Source organism: Pinus tabuliformis, chromosome 4_2 (assembly GCF_031772625.1).
Source record: "Pinus tabuliformis cultivar Carrire ecotype Pingquan chromosome 4_2, CPIR1, whole genome shotgun sequence".
Taxonomy (NCBI): Eukaryota; Viridiplantae; Streptophyta; class Pinopsida; order Pinales; family Pinaceae; genus Pinus; species Pinus tabuliformis.
The window spans coordinates 957,713,508-957,726,936 of NC_142304.1; the positions used below are offsets into that span (position 1 = coordinate 957,713,508).

The 13,429-nt window shown below is 38.8% G+C and overlaps 1 protein-coding gene across 1 annotated transcript; it reads left to right on the forward strand.

The window, feature by feature from the left end:
• Positions 1-11,622: 11,622 nt before the first annotated feature.
• On the forward strand, positions 11,623-13,022 carry LOC149172826 (uncharacterized). Its single transcript, XM_089427808.1, has 3 exons — positions 11,623-11,796; positions 12,587-12,685; positions 12,817-13,022. The coding sequence occupies exons 1-3, from the start codon at positions 11,656-11,658 to the stop codon at positions 12,970-12,972; spliced, it is 396 nt and encodes a 131-aa protein (XP_089283934.1). The 5' UTR covers positions 11,623-11,655; the 3' UTR covers positions 12,973-13,022.
• Positions 13,023-13,429: the final 407 nt, after the last annotated feature.

The window sequence follows — 13,429 nt, forward strand, 5'->3', positions numbered from 1 at the left end:
GAAACACGTTTGAAAACAGCCATGTTGACATTCAAAGAACGGAATGTACGGCTGCAAAGAGAGAGAGGTAGCTTTTGTAACATATGGCATATTTCTTGTGCACCAATGTCTCTATATGCAATGGTTTCTGTAAGGAGTTTTCGGATGACACCACTAGTAGGTGCTTCTGGAAGGGCACTTTGTGATAGTCACGATAGCATTTGACGGTAGCTCTCAGATCTTGTCTCTGCTTTTGTTGCATACTTTGAAATATATTTCAATACAACATGGCGAGAAAGGACTGGTTGGCAATCAACATTTGCTCTCCAAATAGAGAGTAGATCGGCATTGTGAATATTCAATCTTTCATCATTGCGAGCAGGGACATAGGTTTTATGACCCTTATCATCAATGAAAAGTGAAGAAGTGGACTTCAATTCCCACGGTACTCCATATCGGTAGCTAAGCACATTGTCTTTCTTACGAAGACAAGAAGATTCATGACACTTTGTATGACGTTGAACGCAGTTGACAAGCTCTGTGTAGTCTTCAAATTGATTGGACGCGAATATTGCTGCTGTGTCAAGGAGACACGGGTTATGAATTGTTGACTGGTGAAGCAGAATAGTTCGGTGTTCTGCCTGACGTGGATTCCAAGCAGTTACGTAGTGGTCGAAATATTTCTGTGCATTAGCAACTTCTAATGCATTGTCCCAATCAAGTGTGTCCATGTCTGGTGCATTTTGTAGCCAGAGGAAGCCATGAATGTGTGCGGATCCTCTATGTTGCCATTCGTATATGAAAATAACATGAAGGGTACATTTAGTTAATACATGTATATGCAATGTATGAAATTAATGTAGAGGGATATGTATATTAAATAATACCTGCACCAGTAGTCGGTTGCATGGAGGCCTTTTTGAAGGATTTCTTCAAGGAAAATTGTAAATCTACAATGCATATATTGGGCTATTAGATGTGGGTTTTTAATTATGTTTTGGATTTTCCATTGGAAGGGGTTGACTGAAGTGGAAGCAACACTGGTGGGAATGATTGTGTGCAAGTCATGCCATTTAGTATCAGTTGCACTGAGAGTGAAGAAGAATGTTGGGCTTCCTATTTGCGTGATCATGTTAGTCAGCTCAGATCGGCGTTTGTTCCAGAAAGACCGTGTTCCTCGTAGTGCTGACCCAAACCTCATTATTTGCTCTGGCAATCTTGAATCCGGAGAGTCATGAAGACACTGGTGTAGGTCTGATACCGTTGTTGGCAAGTTGTTCTCAATGTACTTCTTCACGAAAACACTGGCTGTTGCTTGGCTACGATGGCGCATTAGAATGTTATAAAGATAGTATCGGAATCTTGGGTGTTGGCCAAAGCGGTTATCATGGTAGTGCAGCAAGTGCAAAGCAATTTCATGCATTTCAACTTTTGTAAGTCTTGGTTGCATGATCATTGCGATGCCTATAGGGAAGAGTGTGGGGAATGCCATGGCAAAGAGGCTGATGGTGTTGTATTCATTTATAGCAGTTGGAGATATTGGAGGCCAATCGATAGAGCTTGTTGAACTTGAATGGGTCGAGTGCAAATAGTTACAAATGTGGTCATGCTCAGTACATGAATTTGGGAGCACTGGAACAAAAGAAGAGGGTTGGATTTCTAATGGAGGTAGCATGACATCAGGATTATAAGTGGAATCAGTAGTGGTTTGATGGGGTTCAAAAGAGGAGGTGGTTACACTGTGGAGAAGAGAAGAAATGTCTGTAGGGAGATCTGGCAGCATAGAAATTGCAGATGAATTCAATTGAACGTCACGGTAGTAAGGGTCATATTTTATTTTGTATTCAAGAGCTGCAAGGACACGTGATTTGCAAACGTAGAATTCGTAGGCCTTTTCAGATGGATTTTGCCTTTTCACAATGAGGATGTCTAAGTCAGAGAGCAGCCGGGGTAAGTATTTGGCAATACTGGTGATATCTTGAGGGAAGCTAATTGTATGGCCACTATATTTATATTGAGCACCACGGGAATGAGTGACTTGTAGAATGGGGTTGACACGTGCGATGAGAATTTCTTCAACTTGTGTTAATTGGTGAAGGACACCGGGTTGTTCTCCAAGGTCCATGTTTTTTAGTTCAGAAAAACGATTCGTAGATTTAGATGATGCAAAACGAGAACAAGAGAGTCCATGTTTTTCATTCCTGGGTATGCTTCCTTGCATGTTGTGCAAACATGCAAGGTAGAAAGTCCATCAATCCTTTCTCGAAAGCGACGGTGTTCTTCGTTTAGAGGAGGGTTATATTGGATATGATGAACGTGTGGTGGGTTGGTTTGTATAGGTGGGAGGGTATTTGAGGTGGGAAGGGATGTAGAGGAAGTAGTAGGGTTTTTGTGGTGTTCATAAAGTAGTCGACGTCGTGCATTTATTTGATCCTTTTGTTGTGCATAAAGAATACGCCGCCGACTGTCCTTTGAATCATATGACACTCCAATTGATGTTCCTGACAACACATAAATAATATTATAGATCAAACCATAAGCTTCAAAGGAACACAAAACTGTCAAACGTTTCTAAACAATGCCTATCATCAGCTCCTACATGCTCGCTAACTGTAACACAGTTCTGGAAGATTGTGCATCGGATACCAAGACCACATTTTCCCATAGGACTGCAGTTTGATTTATGAACTATTGGGCCAAAGGGTCACAGACTCAGAGCCATTCAAATTCTAATCTCACAACGTGCCCTTCTCTGTCACAGTGGACGCCATTGAAGGCACTTGGAGAATCGCTGCTAACTTTAAACTGCCTTCTCAGTAATTTGTAACGTTTTGTTCAGGGATTACAGGAATTTGTAACAAATTTGGGGATATTTCTGCCGGCTTCATGTAGTGGGTGAAGATTCGAGACCGCCATCATTATGGAGAAAGGCGTTGGCATAACAGTTTTGCGTTGAGGTTTTGCGAGACCCCGGCAATAGAACTCGCGCCGCTGCAAAGATTCTCGGTTGAGACCACGACAAGTAATTGAAGGAGACGCTGAATGCCCGCTGAAAAATATTAAAAAGAACCCTAATACGAAAACTGTTTGCCGTTGAATGTGAACGACACGTGTCAACCGCGGAGAGAAAAGGACGACGAAAGTCTCTTTCAAAGGAAGGCCTATCGGCCTAACTAGCAATTGTCCCAAAAGGTACAAAGAGAGGCCGATAGGATTTTTAATTGGAATTTTTGAATTTTTCTAGAAGAGTTAATTGGTTTGTGGAAAACCTTATTTTCTTGGACTGGATCATTGTGCAATTACTTTTCTTTAGATGTTTTGCTTATATCTATATTACAAGGAACACATTAAATGTCTTATTTCATTTCTGCTATCCTTTCTAATATCTTGTCCGTGCTTTTTCTTGATCAATTTGATGAAATATTCCATTATCCTTTGGTCAAAGTCCTCACCTGCATATTAGTGTACATCTTGGTAAGTTCAAAGCTTGAAAGCCAACCAAAAAAGTTAATCATAACCACCATGCACGTATTCAAATTCATAATGTAAAACTGTGCACGTATTCAAATTCATAATGTAAAACTGCCAGACAGAGTTCAGACAAAGTACCTCTATCACTGTTTGTAGCCAAAACCTCAAAAGCTCTGTTGTCAATAGTCAGAACACTGACATCAAACATGCCACCGCCAAGATCAAAAACAACAATATTTTCCTCTCCACCCTTCTTGTCCAAGCCATAAGCTATTCCTAAGGAAAAATATTTACAAAGATAATAGTAAAACTGTACTTGCAGAGTGATATTTCTACATGATACAAAATGAAAGTTCTACATCATAAAAATTATGAAAGGCAAACCAAACTGCAAAAGGCCTGAGACCTAGTACTCTGAAAACCAACCAGATCGATACAACCTGAGACCAAGTACTCTCAATACCAACCAGATCGATAGAACCTTTTGTATGAGCTGAATATCCATGTATAAGCAATGAAACAATAAAGCAAGAACTGTCCGACAAGGCTGCAATTTTCTTATAAAAATATCTCCCACTGCAACGAGTTCATAACAAAAATTTAATGGCACTCCCCTGCACACTCAATTTACATATTAACACTCCATTGCATGCATGCCTGCTTCTAAATGGTGTCCAGTCCACACTCTTTGCTTAAATGCCAATATCTATTAAGAAAAAACTACTGCACTATTACCAATATGTTGTGTTAACAACATATGACCAGGCAATTGGGTATTTAGATATAGTTGTTGGTTCCGGTGAAAAATACATCCCCACCGATAACGCACAGGAAAATGCACAAGACATCTAAAATAAATATTTGAATGAAGGTTAGCAAGAAGATGAGAATGAGATACCATTCTTTTAAAACATTTTTATTATCAAGGCCCACATGTCCATAGTTATCAATTACACTGTTTCAAGATTGATCCATCCAAAAAACAACATCCAGACCCCAGAAGATGAGCATGACTTTGAATACAAGATGGATTTTAATAACAGTGATAATGATATACTTTGTTTGCTTGAATACCAAGAAGCTCCTAGAAGAAATCTGCTACACTATATCATTTATTGGATTTTAATTGATACAGGCATTTAGGTCTTCAGAACTGGCTGCTGCTAGCATTTTTGCTTCTACCAACAATGTTCCAACACACAGCAAGATGCAACTGAAATAAGTAGCTGTTGCAACATAGTGCTCACACCTCAGACACTCCTAAGGCAGGACAACTGCAGAGCTATTCTGCTGCCAAAGTTTGTTAATTAAATTCTTAATTCCGAAAACTATGGAGTATAGCATGAAACCAGGACGCTGCAGAAAATGGACAATTGTTTGCTCTTGTAAAGCTTTTACTTGATAGTGAACTAAAAAATGTGGCACCAATTTGTCCCAGTGAAACCTGCATACCAACTATATTTAACCTCTCTTTCCTACAAAGTGAAAGAATTACCTGAACTGCACTGGTGTACCCATTTTCAAAGTCTCTCCTAGCGTTCCCCCCATTACATCAAAAAAAATGTTGGGACAAATGGGATCGAACTCTGGAGAGTTTTTCCTATACATCCTCTAGCTCTCTTTCTACACTAGCTATTCCAACTAAAACATCTTGATGTTTCTCCTCGATTCACCCAATAGAGATCGATATCATCTAAAGCTGTTTTCCGATCATCATAGATACAATCAAAGAAAACAGGAACACAGAAGAATATGGATGTTGCATCACCATTATTGCCCGATGTTGGTGGAATACTAGTACCACCCAAGCCACCAGATGCAGCTATGCTTGTATGAAGAAGTGATGAACTGCTACTGCTGCAAGTAATTTGGAAAAATCACAATGCTACAAAACTATAAGCTGAGATATAACATAAAATATATCAAAAATCCAGTAAATCTTGATTCTCAATTCTGTATGAAAACTTGAAAAAGTACTTATTGTAGAACAGAAAAATGAACAAAAGATAGGAGGAGGAATGCGGTTCCTTAGTATATACCTTTGTGGAAATGTGCATGTCCCAGTACTTGTCATCCCAAAATCCGTAAAGGAAGATTTGCATGAGTGCAATGCATTCTCCAGTCTCACACAATTTCAAGCCTCAATTTGTATATCATGTTAACCCATGAAGGGAAGATTTTCGAAAATGTATAATGTCAAGCATATTAATCACAGTCAAATATCTTGAATCTAGCAGAACCAAAACGGTGCACAAAAAACAAAAACGTCTTTTATATTCATATAAACTCGAACAGTAAAATTTGCAGAAGATAGAGTGGGTATAAAGGAAACTTAGTATGCATACCCTTAGCTTCTCATAACAAAATCAATAAAGAAAAAAATAATATGCAATATATCCAGGCATAAATGAAAGTTATGTTGTATGCAGAAGAGCAGATTGCCTACAAATATAACTCTCTCTTAATACATCACACAGTTCCTTCATTAAACTAGAAGGAAATATCTTGAACAATACAAGTTATCCATAACGAGTGTTTACATTTGAAGGTTGCATGCAGTTTTAAGACAGACAACAGGCAGGAAATGGGTCTATAATCATGTCACTTACTTATCATGGTGGAACCTACAATGGGAAAATGTATATCAGCGGAGGATGTCTTTGCATTCAGATGAGCTCAACCAGGCATGGAAGTGGGTAGATGAATCATAAGCATGCAACTCAACTATCATCTAACACAATGTAAAGATGAGACTCAGCGGAAGGTATCCAAGAAGTTGACGCAGTGAAACAAAACAAGCAGACAACAAACTATGTAAAAGTGGATAAAACGTTTATCGTCACCACAGGACCATAGGAATCCATATAAACTGAGAAATTTAATGAAAAGAAAAACAGGGGGCAAAAAAAAAACTTCGCATAAGGTCATATAGCTTACTTGGATCTTGAGTAGTCACAATTGCATTGCCAGCAAAGTCACAAGTACCAGGGGCCATGCCATTCTTCTTGTAGTCGCTGTCAAAAGCATAGCAAGCATGAAAAAAAACAGTATCTGGGTTATAGCACGTGCCACTTTGTTGAATTGTTGTACAGTCTGCACCTCCAAGCCCGCAAGCATAGTCCAGAGCAACCTGCAAGCTTGAATCAGGGGTACCAGGCTTTGCTACACACCAAATTTGGCTTGAGCTGGTTGTCGGTGTTGTGGTAGGTGTTGAGGGAGGGGTGTAAGGGGTAACTGTTGGGGTGGTAGGGGTTGTGATTGGGGTAGTAGGGGTTGTTGGTCTGATTGTTGTTGGAGGACGAGTTATTCCTATTCGTGTTGTGGGTGTGGTCGTGATCAGAGTTGGAGGAGCTGTTGTAATAGGTCTAGTTGGAAAAGTATCAAGCTGAGATCCCAACTCACTTGTAGTTCAACATCGGTGAAGGTAGGTAGATTAGGTAGAAGGGAAAACATGCAATTAGGAATGCTATGAAATCATATGTTATTTCAGCATCTATCATTGAGAGGAGAGAAACAAGACTAAAAATATTTCGTTCCCTTTTTCTTCAAAAATTTTTTGTTTGACATGTTTGAGCGATAAAATGCATAGCTTAGCAAGTAAGGGATCAATGTATAGCATGTAGACAATGAACGAGAAACATATGTAGTGACTCTTTACAAATGTTGGTATTTATATTATGTAAAATGTAAATGGCAAACATACATATGTTGGAATGACTGGAAGAGAGTATTTGCACTGAGAACTACAGGTTTCATGATAATAACATGGGTGTGTAATTTACAAAGATGAGACAATTAGTTGTGTGGAAATGTTTGTTTATGTACAAACGCGTGGTAGATGAAGCCCTAAGAATAAGTTCAAAGGCGGCGAACAATAGTTCATTTTGAAGCGGACAGTGCTTGAATGTCGGTGAGTGCTTCCTTGCATGTAGAGGCATATTGAATTTCTTCTGAATTGATCTGTATTGGTTCCAAGCGTTGAACACCATTGAAGTAATCTATTTTAATGGAAAGTGTTAGCTGGAAGCGGTGCCCTGAAATCCGGCCACAAATTTCCTGTAGATCAGTTGGTTGGATAGAAAGTAGGAACGGGTCTTTTGACGTGATGCCCATGAGCTCGTTCCCTGCATCATTGAAAACTATGACGTTCTGTAGATTCCCGGTGTGGTCATGTAGCTCAATTTTAAGTTTGTAACGGTAGTCACATTCTAGGAAGTCACCGTTACATTTTGTACAATGCCAAAGATTGTTAGAATGCTCCACAACCTTCTTCATGCATTGTTTTCCATTGAAATCTAGTGGACATGCTAGAAACTAGAAGTCATCCATATGAAGAGCAGTAATTGTTGTTCGAATTGAAACCCAGATTGCTTTATCAGAGGGTTGCATGCCAGCAATTTCATGAAACGTCTTTCGTGGCAGGGCACGTTTCGAAGCAACACCATAGTTTCTACTCAAAGATGGAGAAGAAGAGCTATAGCCGGTTTCACGGAACCATGCATGTAATTGCTGAGTTTCTTCAACCTATGGATTTATTGTGAGAGTGCTCGTTGGTATTGTCCCTATTGTGGTGCCATTAAATTCAGACACGCGGCCTCCTTTGATTGCAAGAATTGGTGGGTTGTCGAAAGAGTAGAATTCAGAAAGATGTTGTCCTATATAGTCACAGTGGTCTCCCCATAATGTTACATCAATGGTAAAACCCGACTTGTCCTTTAGTATGAGTGTTTTCCTTAATGTTTCACTTCCATCTTTTCGTCGAATTGTTGATGCAGGTGACGTGGAGGTAACAACACCAATGACATCACATTTGTATTTGTAGTTGCACTTTTTACTTCAGCAATATTCTTGAAGTGAAAGCTCTGGTAGGGAAACGTTGGATCATCTGTAGGACACGGATTGATAGTGGAAGCAGTAAACAAGTAACTCTCCCATTTGTTCTTGAGGTGGTTGTAGTTTGGATTTGCTTCTCTTACTGTGCCATTTGATACAATGTATAGTTTCCCAACCTGAATTAGATTGTCAAGATATTCGGCCAGTTCAACAAATGCAGAAAGGTGGATCTCTTCCCTATCACGGTTGATAAGGTCAAATCCAAAAACTTTTCCTGAGCCTCGCACATTGTTGTATGCCTTCAATGATGTCTTCGCAGATGCTCTACCTTGGATAGACCAATATTTTCGGTAAGGGTTGAGTGCCGTGAATGGAATTGTTGGAGTTGTTGTCGTATTTGGTGGAGTAACTACAGAGGGCAAGGTATCTTCAGCTGACGAAGAGCTAAATTGGGTTGAACCCGCCTGTGCATGTTGCAGCGTCGATGTGTCCTTCATCAATGCTGCTGAGCGCTTCACAACTTCAAGCTCAACGACTCGGATGGACATTAAGTAAACAAGTAAGAAATGAATTGATAAAGATTCCATTTTCCTTCTTTTGATGCAAAAAATGGCAAGGCGGGAAAAAGTAAAAGAGGGTGATTTCAAATGGTGGGCCTTACGAGGAGTTTTGGAGCACTGTGCAAGCTGCTTTTTTGAGCAGAATTATTGAGCCAATTTGGATGTCTCCAGAGACAACTTGTGGGCCATATGCGGATGGTAGCAAAGTCTTATGTTGATGTGTTCCATCAGATAGAGTAATGTGGAAGTGCGAGGATGCTGTTTTCAATGAGGTAACGGAACCTACATCGATTATCTGAAGTAGTGGTTGAATCTCGATGCAACCATTCAGCAATAGAGGAATGGAATTCAGTGTCAAGGTTGTCTCCGTAATAGAACAAGAGGTTTCTTCTTCCCGTGATAGGAGTACCTGCAATTCATCAATTTCACCACAATATAGAATTCTAGTCAAAGAAGATGTGACATGAATGCGGAATCTAATCTAAGAAGGCTAATTGTTGATGGTGAAACAATAATAAGGGCACAACCTACACGGGGAGGAGAATAACCTCTCATATTAACCACCCAAGGTAATCCACGTTAACAAAATGCTTGTTATTTAATTCAGGGACAAGCTACATATTGTTGGAATTTAGAAGCACCTCAAGCGGCTCAAAAATACTTATAGTCTTACAGTACCGGCAAAACATCAATGAAATAGGAACATTTCTCAGCCAATCCTAATACCGATCCTACACATTAAGATATGTGGTTCAATCGAGGCATTTGCCATGTATTTCACTCACTTAATTTACCCTTTGCAGACCCTTCTAAAAGGTTGACTGGACTCCATATGGCTTTGTAATAATTTATGATATATTAAGTATCCTGTGAACAATGCACACTTTTTTTTTCTTTAATATGCTATATTCTGGTGTACTCACTGTGCTTGTGCATTTCTGCACATTTTAGGGATGTTGAATAGCAGGCATTGCATATAGTAAACACGCTATTCAAACACCATGTATAGCTACTGAATCTGAAAGTTCACACATTCCTTCAGTCCAGGCATATAGAAGAACTATCTGGGGCCAAGCTCATGTTTGTAATAAGAGATATCTGGCTCCTCCCTCTTGTCAGAAACATGACCCTGAAAATAGCGGCCAGACCATAACAACAATCAGATTCCATCAGTCACATAACAGTGGCCCGATTGCGGACTATCATGGGCAGTTTCAATATAATTTTAGCCTTACTAACCCATGTAATTTCATGACCTGAAAGGAAGGGCTTTGAATGACCTCAACTCCTACCTATCCTTTGGTGTGCACAATCAAAATTTGCTCTAAAAATGTGTGCTCACACCATGTTTTGTCTACTGGTATTGTTAGTATGTCAGTTTCTTACGCACCACACATGCAGAATTCACAGTAGAATGACATATGTTGAAGAGAAATAGGGAGGAACCTCAGCCCAATAAATAGATAGATCATGAGAACTTGCCCCTACTACGGACTATGTTCTCCTTGGAAACCAGCAGATGTTCATGTGGGAGACGTGTTCACCACACAGGAATTTAGGGGTGAGTGCTTAACAATAGGGCTGACACAGCAGGTGTTACAGTCCCTGCCTTCCAAATTTCAGAGGTAAACTCTGTATGTTGACACTTTACCATATTCACTTTAGGGAGGCTGGCATCATATACCTATTTTGAACCCAATCATGAACTCCATGGGTAGTAGTGATACGCCAATGGTGTTGCACATGGCTTACCCAACAAGGGATAATATTGGCATTTGCATGGGATGATTTGACCTAGTAATAAATTTAGGTATAATTCGGTAGCAATGATGAGTTAAACGTTAATTATGTACATGCCAGTAATGCAGTGGAGTTGATCCTAGCTAGGGAACCATCATCATTATACCTGTTCTAGCTGTGTGTGCATGTATGTATAAAGCTGGTTGGGTGAAGCTACATATTTGTTTCTTGAAAGAAGAGAAGAGTACTTGATGCAAAATTATCTACTCGATAATTCTCATTAAAAGTGCCATGAAACTAAACATTAACAAATTAACAGCTAATACGCTCATGACAGACCAGCGGAGATATGTGGCAATTTAATTTTTAAGCACCAGAAAGTCCCTTGGCAAATTACGTGTGCATAGCTTCCTCCCTATCACGACTTGTGCCTCTCCTAATAAGAATCAATTATAACAAAATATGATACAAGAAGCGAAACAAGAGATTGGTATAAATTATGGTAAGAAATAACTTCCTTAGAATGATAAGAAAGAGTAGGTGAGATATAAGATATACATGAAGCGAAATAGTAAGATATAAATTCCTTATAATCATAAAAAAAGGTGCACATCATTGGAACAATGGAACAACAGAGAGAAAAAAGAGCAGAAGATTGTTCTATGATTTAGCAATGGGCAATGACAATTTTTATCACTACTAATAAAAAACAATAAACAGACGCGAAAAAAATCCCTCACAAGGAGAAGAAAGAGTACATTATGTAATGTGCATAACTTCCTCTTAGCCTCTACATGTATGCATACATGTTTCCTCATTTTAACATTTATAAACTGAAATTTACCAATAAACTAAACCATGGAATATTTTCCAGCTAGCCAGTTATCAAAAGGAGTCAGATCCAATTCTACTCTGTATTTTCTCCATAGAAGTGGAGTTCTGGCTATCTCATCTCTATTTGAGGACAGTTTTCAACTATGGGTTGTAACGTGGTTTTTTTAACTTTACTCTACCTGGTTGATTGTTATAGGTACCCAAAGTCATTTATGAAGACCTCGGAGGACAGCCTGGCATGCAGAGACCACCATCGAACACAACACCAAATCCATTCAATAATGCATTTTATGGGGCTGGTTCAGGATTTATTCGAGATGGATTAGGTGCATATGGAGAAAGAATTTTTGGAAGTGGCACAGAAAATGTGCAAAGCATTGTATGAGTTGCACTTTTATCCTGGTTGAATCACTTTGAAATTTCTAATAGGTCTCCATTTAAAATGAGAGATAAGTCAATTGATTCCATGGATAGGGGTTTACAACAAGAATAGTTTCCTTTTTTAATTTCTTCTGATTGACAAAGTTTCTCTTAATAAGCTGAGGTGATGATTTTTATGAGTAGGTCAGCAAATATTTTTCTAATCCACAATATTATTTTCAAGTGAAAAACCAATATGTGAAAATCCCTCACAAGGAGAAGAAAGAGTACATTATGTAATGTGCATAGCTTCCTCTTCTACTCTGTATTTTCTCCATAGAAGTTGAGTTCTGGCTATCTCATCTCTATTTGAGGACAGTTTTCAACTATGGGTTGTAACGTGGTTTTTTTAACTTTATTCTACCTGGTTGATTGTTACAGGTACCCAAAGTCATGTATGAAGACCTCGGAGGACAGCCTGGCATATAGAGACCACCATCGAACACAACACCAAATCCATTCAATAATGAATTTTATGGGGTTGGTTCAGGATTTATTCGAGATGGATTAGGTGCATATGGGGAAAGAATTTTTGGAAGTGGCACAGAAAATGTGCAAAGCATTGTATGAGTTGCACTTTTATCCTGGTTGAATCACTTTGAAATTTCTAATAGGTCTCCATTTAAAATGAGAGATGAGTCAATTGATTCCATGTATAGGGGTTTACAGCAAGAATAGTTTCCTTTTTTAATTTCTTCTGATTGACAAAGTTTCTCTTAATAAGCTGAGGTGATGATTTTTATGAGCAGGTCAGCAAATATTTTTCTGATCCACAATATTATTTTCAAGTGAACAACCAATATGTGAAGAACAAGCTGAAAGTAATCCTGTTTCCCTTTTTGCACAGGGTAAGTCACAAAGTATCTGACTCCACTGAAAATTCATCTCCCCATAGTGGTAGTATTTTCATTTTCCTTGAGAATGTTTGTAATCATACATAAGTTTAATTTTTTTGTATGTTTTCACTGTGTTTTTTTAGGGTCATTGGACAAGGATAGCTGAGCAGATTCCAGGCGGTCTCACACACAAGCCACCTATCTATGATATAAATGCTCCAGACTTTTATATTCCCTTTATGGCATTTGGAACTTATTTAGTCCTCTGTGGCCTCACAATAGGTCTGCTTGGGAAGTAAGTATTCTTCCCTGGCTGCATAATTCTTAGACATCAAAGTAACTTGTGATTTTTTGTCTTATCCTGCGCTAATTGTTTCATCCAGTGCCTTGTATAATATGCATCAAACTGGTCTTTTTCAGCGTTTTCCTAATATGTAATGCAAAGAATCAGAAATGACATTAAATTTTTATTTTCTTCTCTTCATTATTCTTCTCTTTCTATCTGCATTGTACATATTTGCCCCATACGTCATCCAGTCCATTTTCAGTGTCATAATTGACTCCTCTTCAAGCATTTGCTTTCAAATCTCATTATTTTGAGCTGGCATTGTCTCCACAAGCAAATTGTTGGTCTCCTAGAAATGGAAACATGATAAGTTGTGCTCCTTGGATGATTAAGGTATTCTTTGAACTTGAGGGTAGTTTATTGTGTTAAAACTTAAATTTCCTTGACCCCATTAACTTGGGAATTTACTA

Excerpts from the sequence above, each read along its gene's own strand:
- LOC149172826 (XM_089427808.1), top strand. The coding sequence starts at position 11,656 with ATGCAGAGACCACCATCGAACACAACACCAAATCCATTCAATAATGCA. Across the intron at positions 11,797-12,586 it reads CAGAAAATGTGCAAAGCATT|GTCAGCAAATATTTTTCTGA; the intron begins GTATGAGTTGCA and ends TTTTATGAGCAG. Across the intron at positions 12,686-12,816 it reads TGTTTCCCTTTTTGCACAGG|GGTCATTGGACAAGGATAGC; the intron begins GTAAGTCACAAA and ends GTGTTTTTTTAG.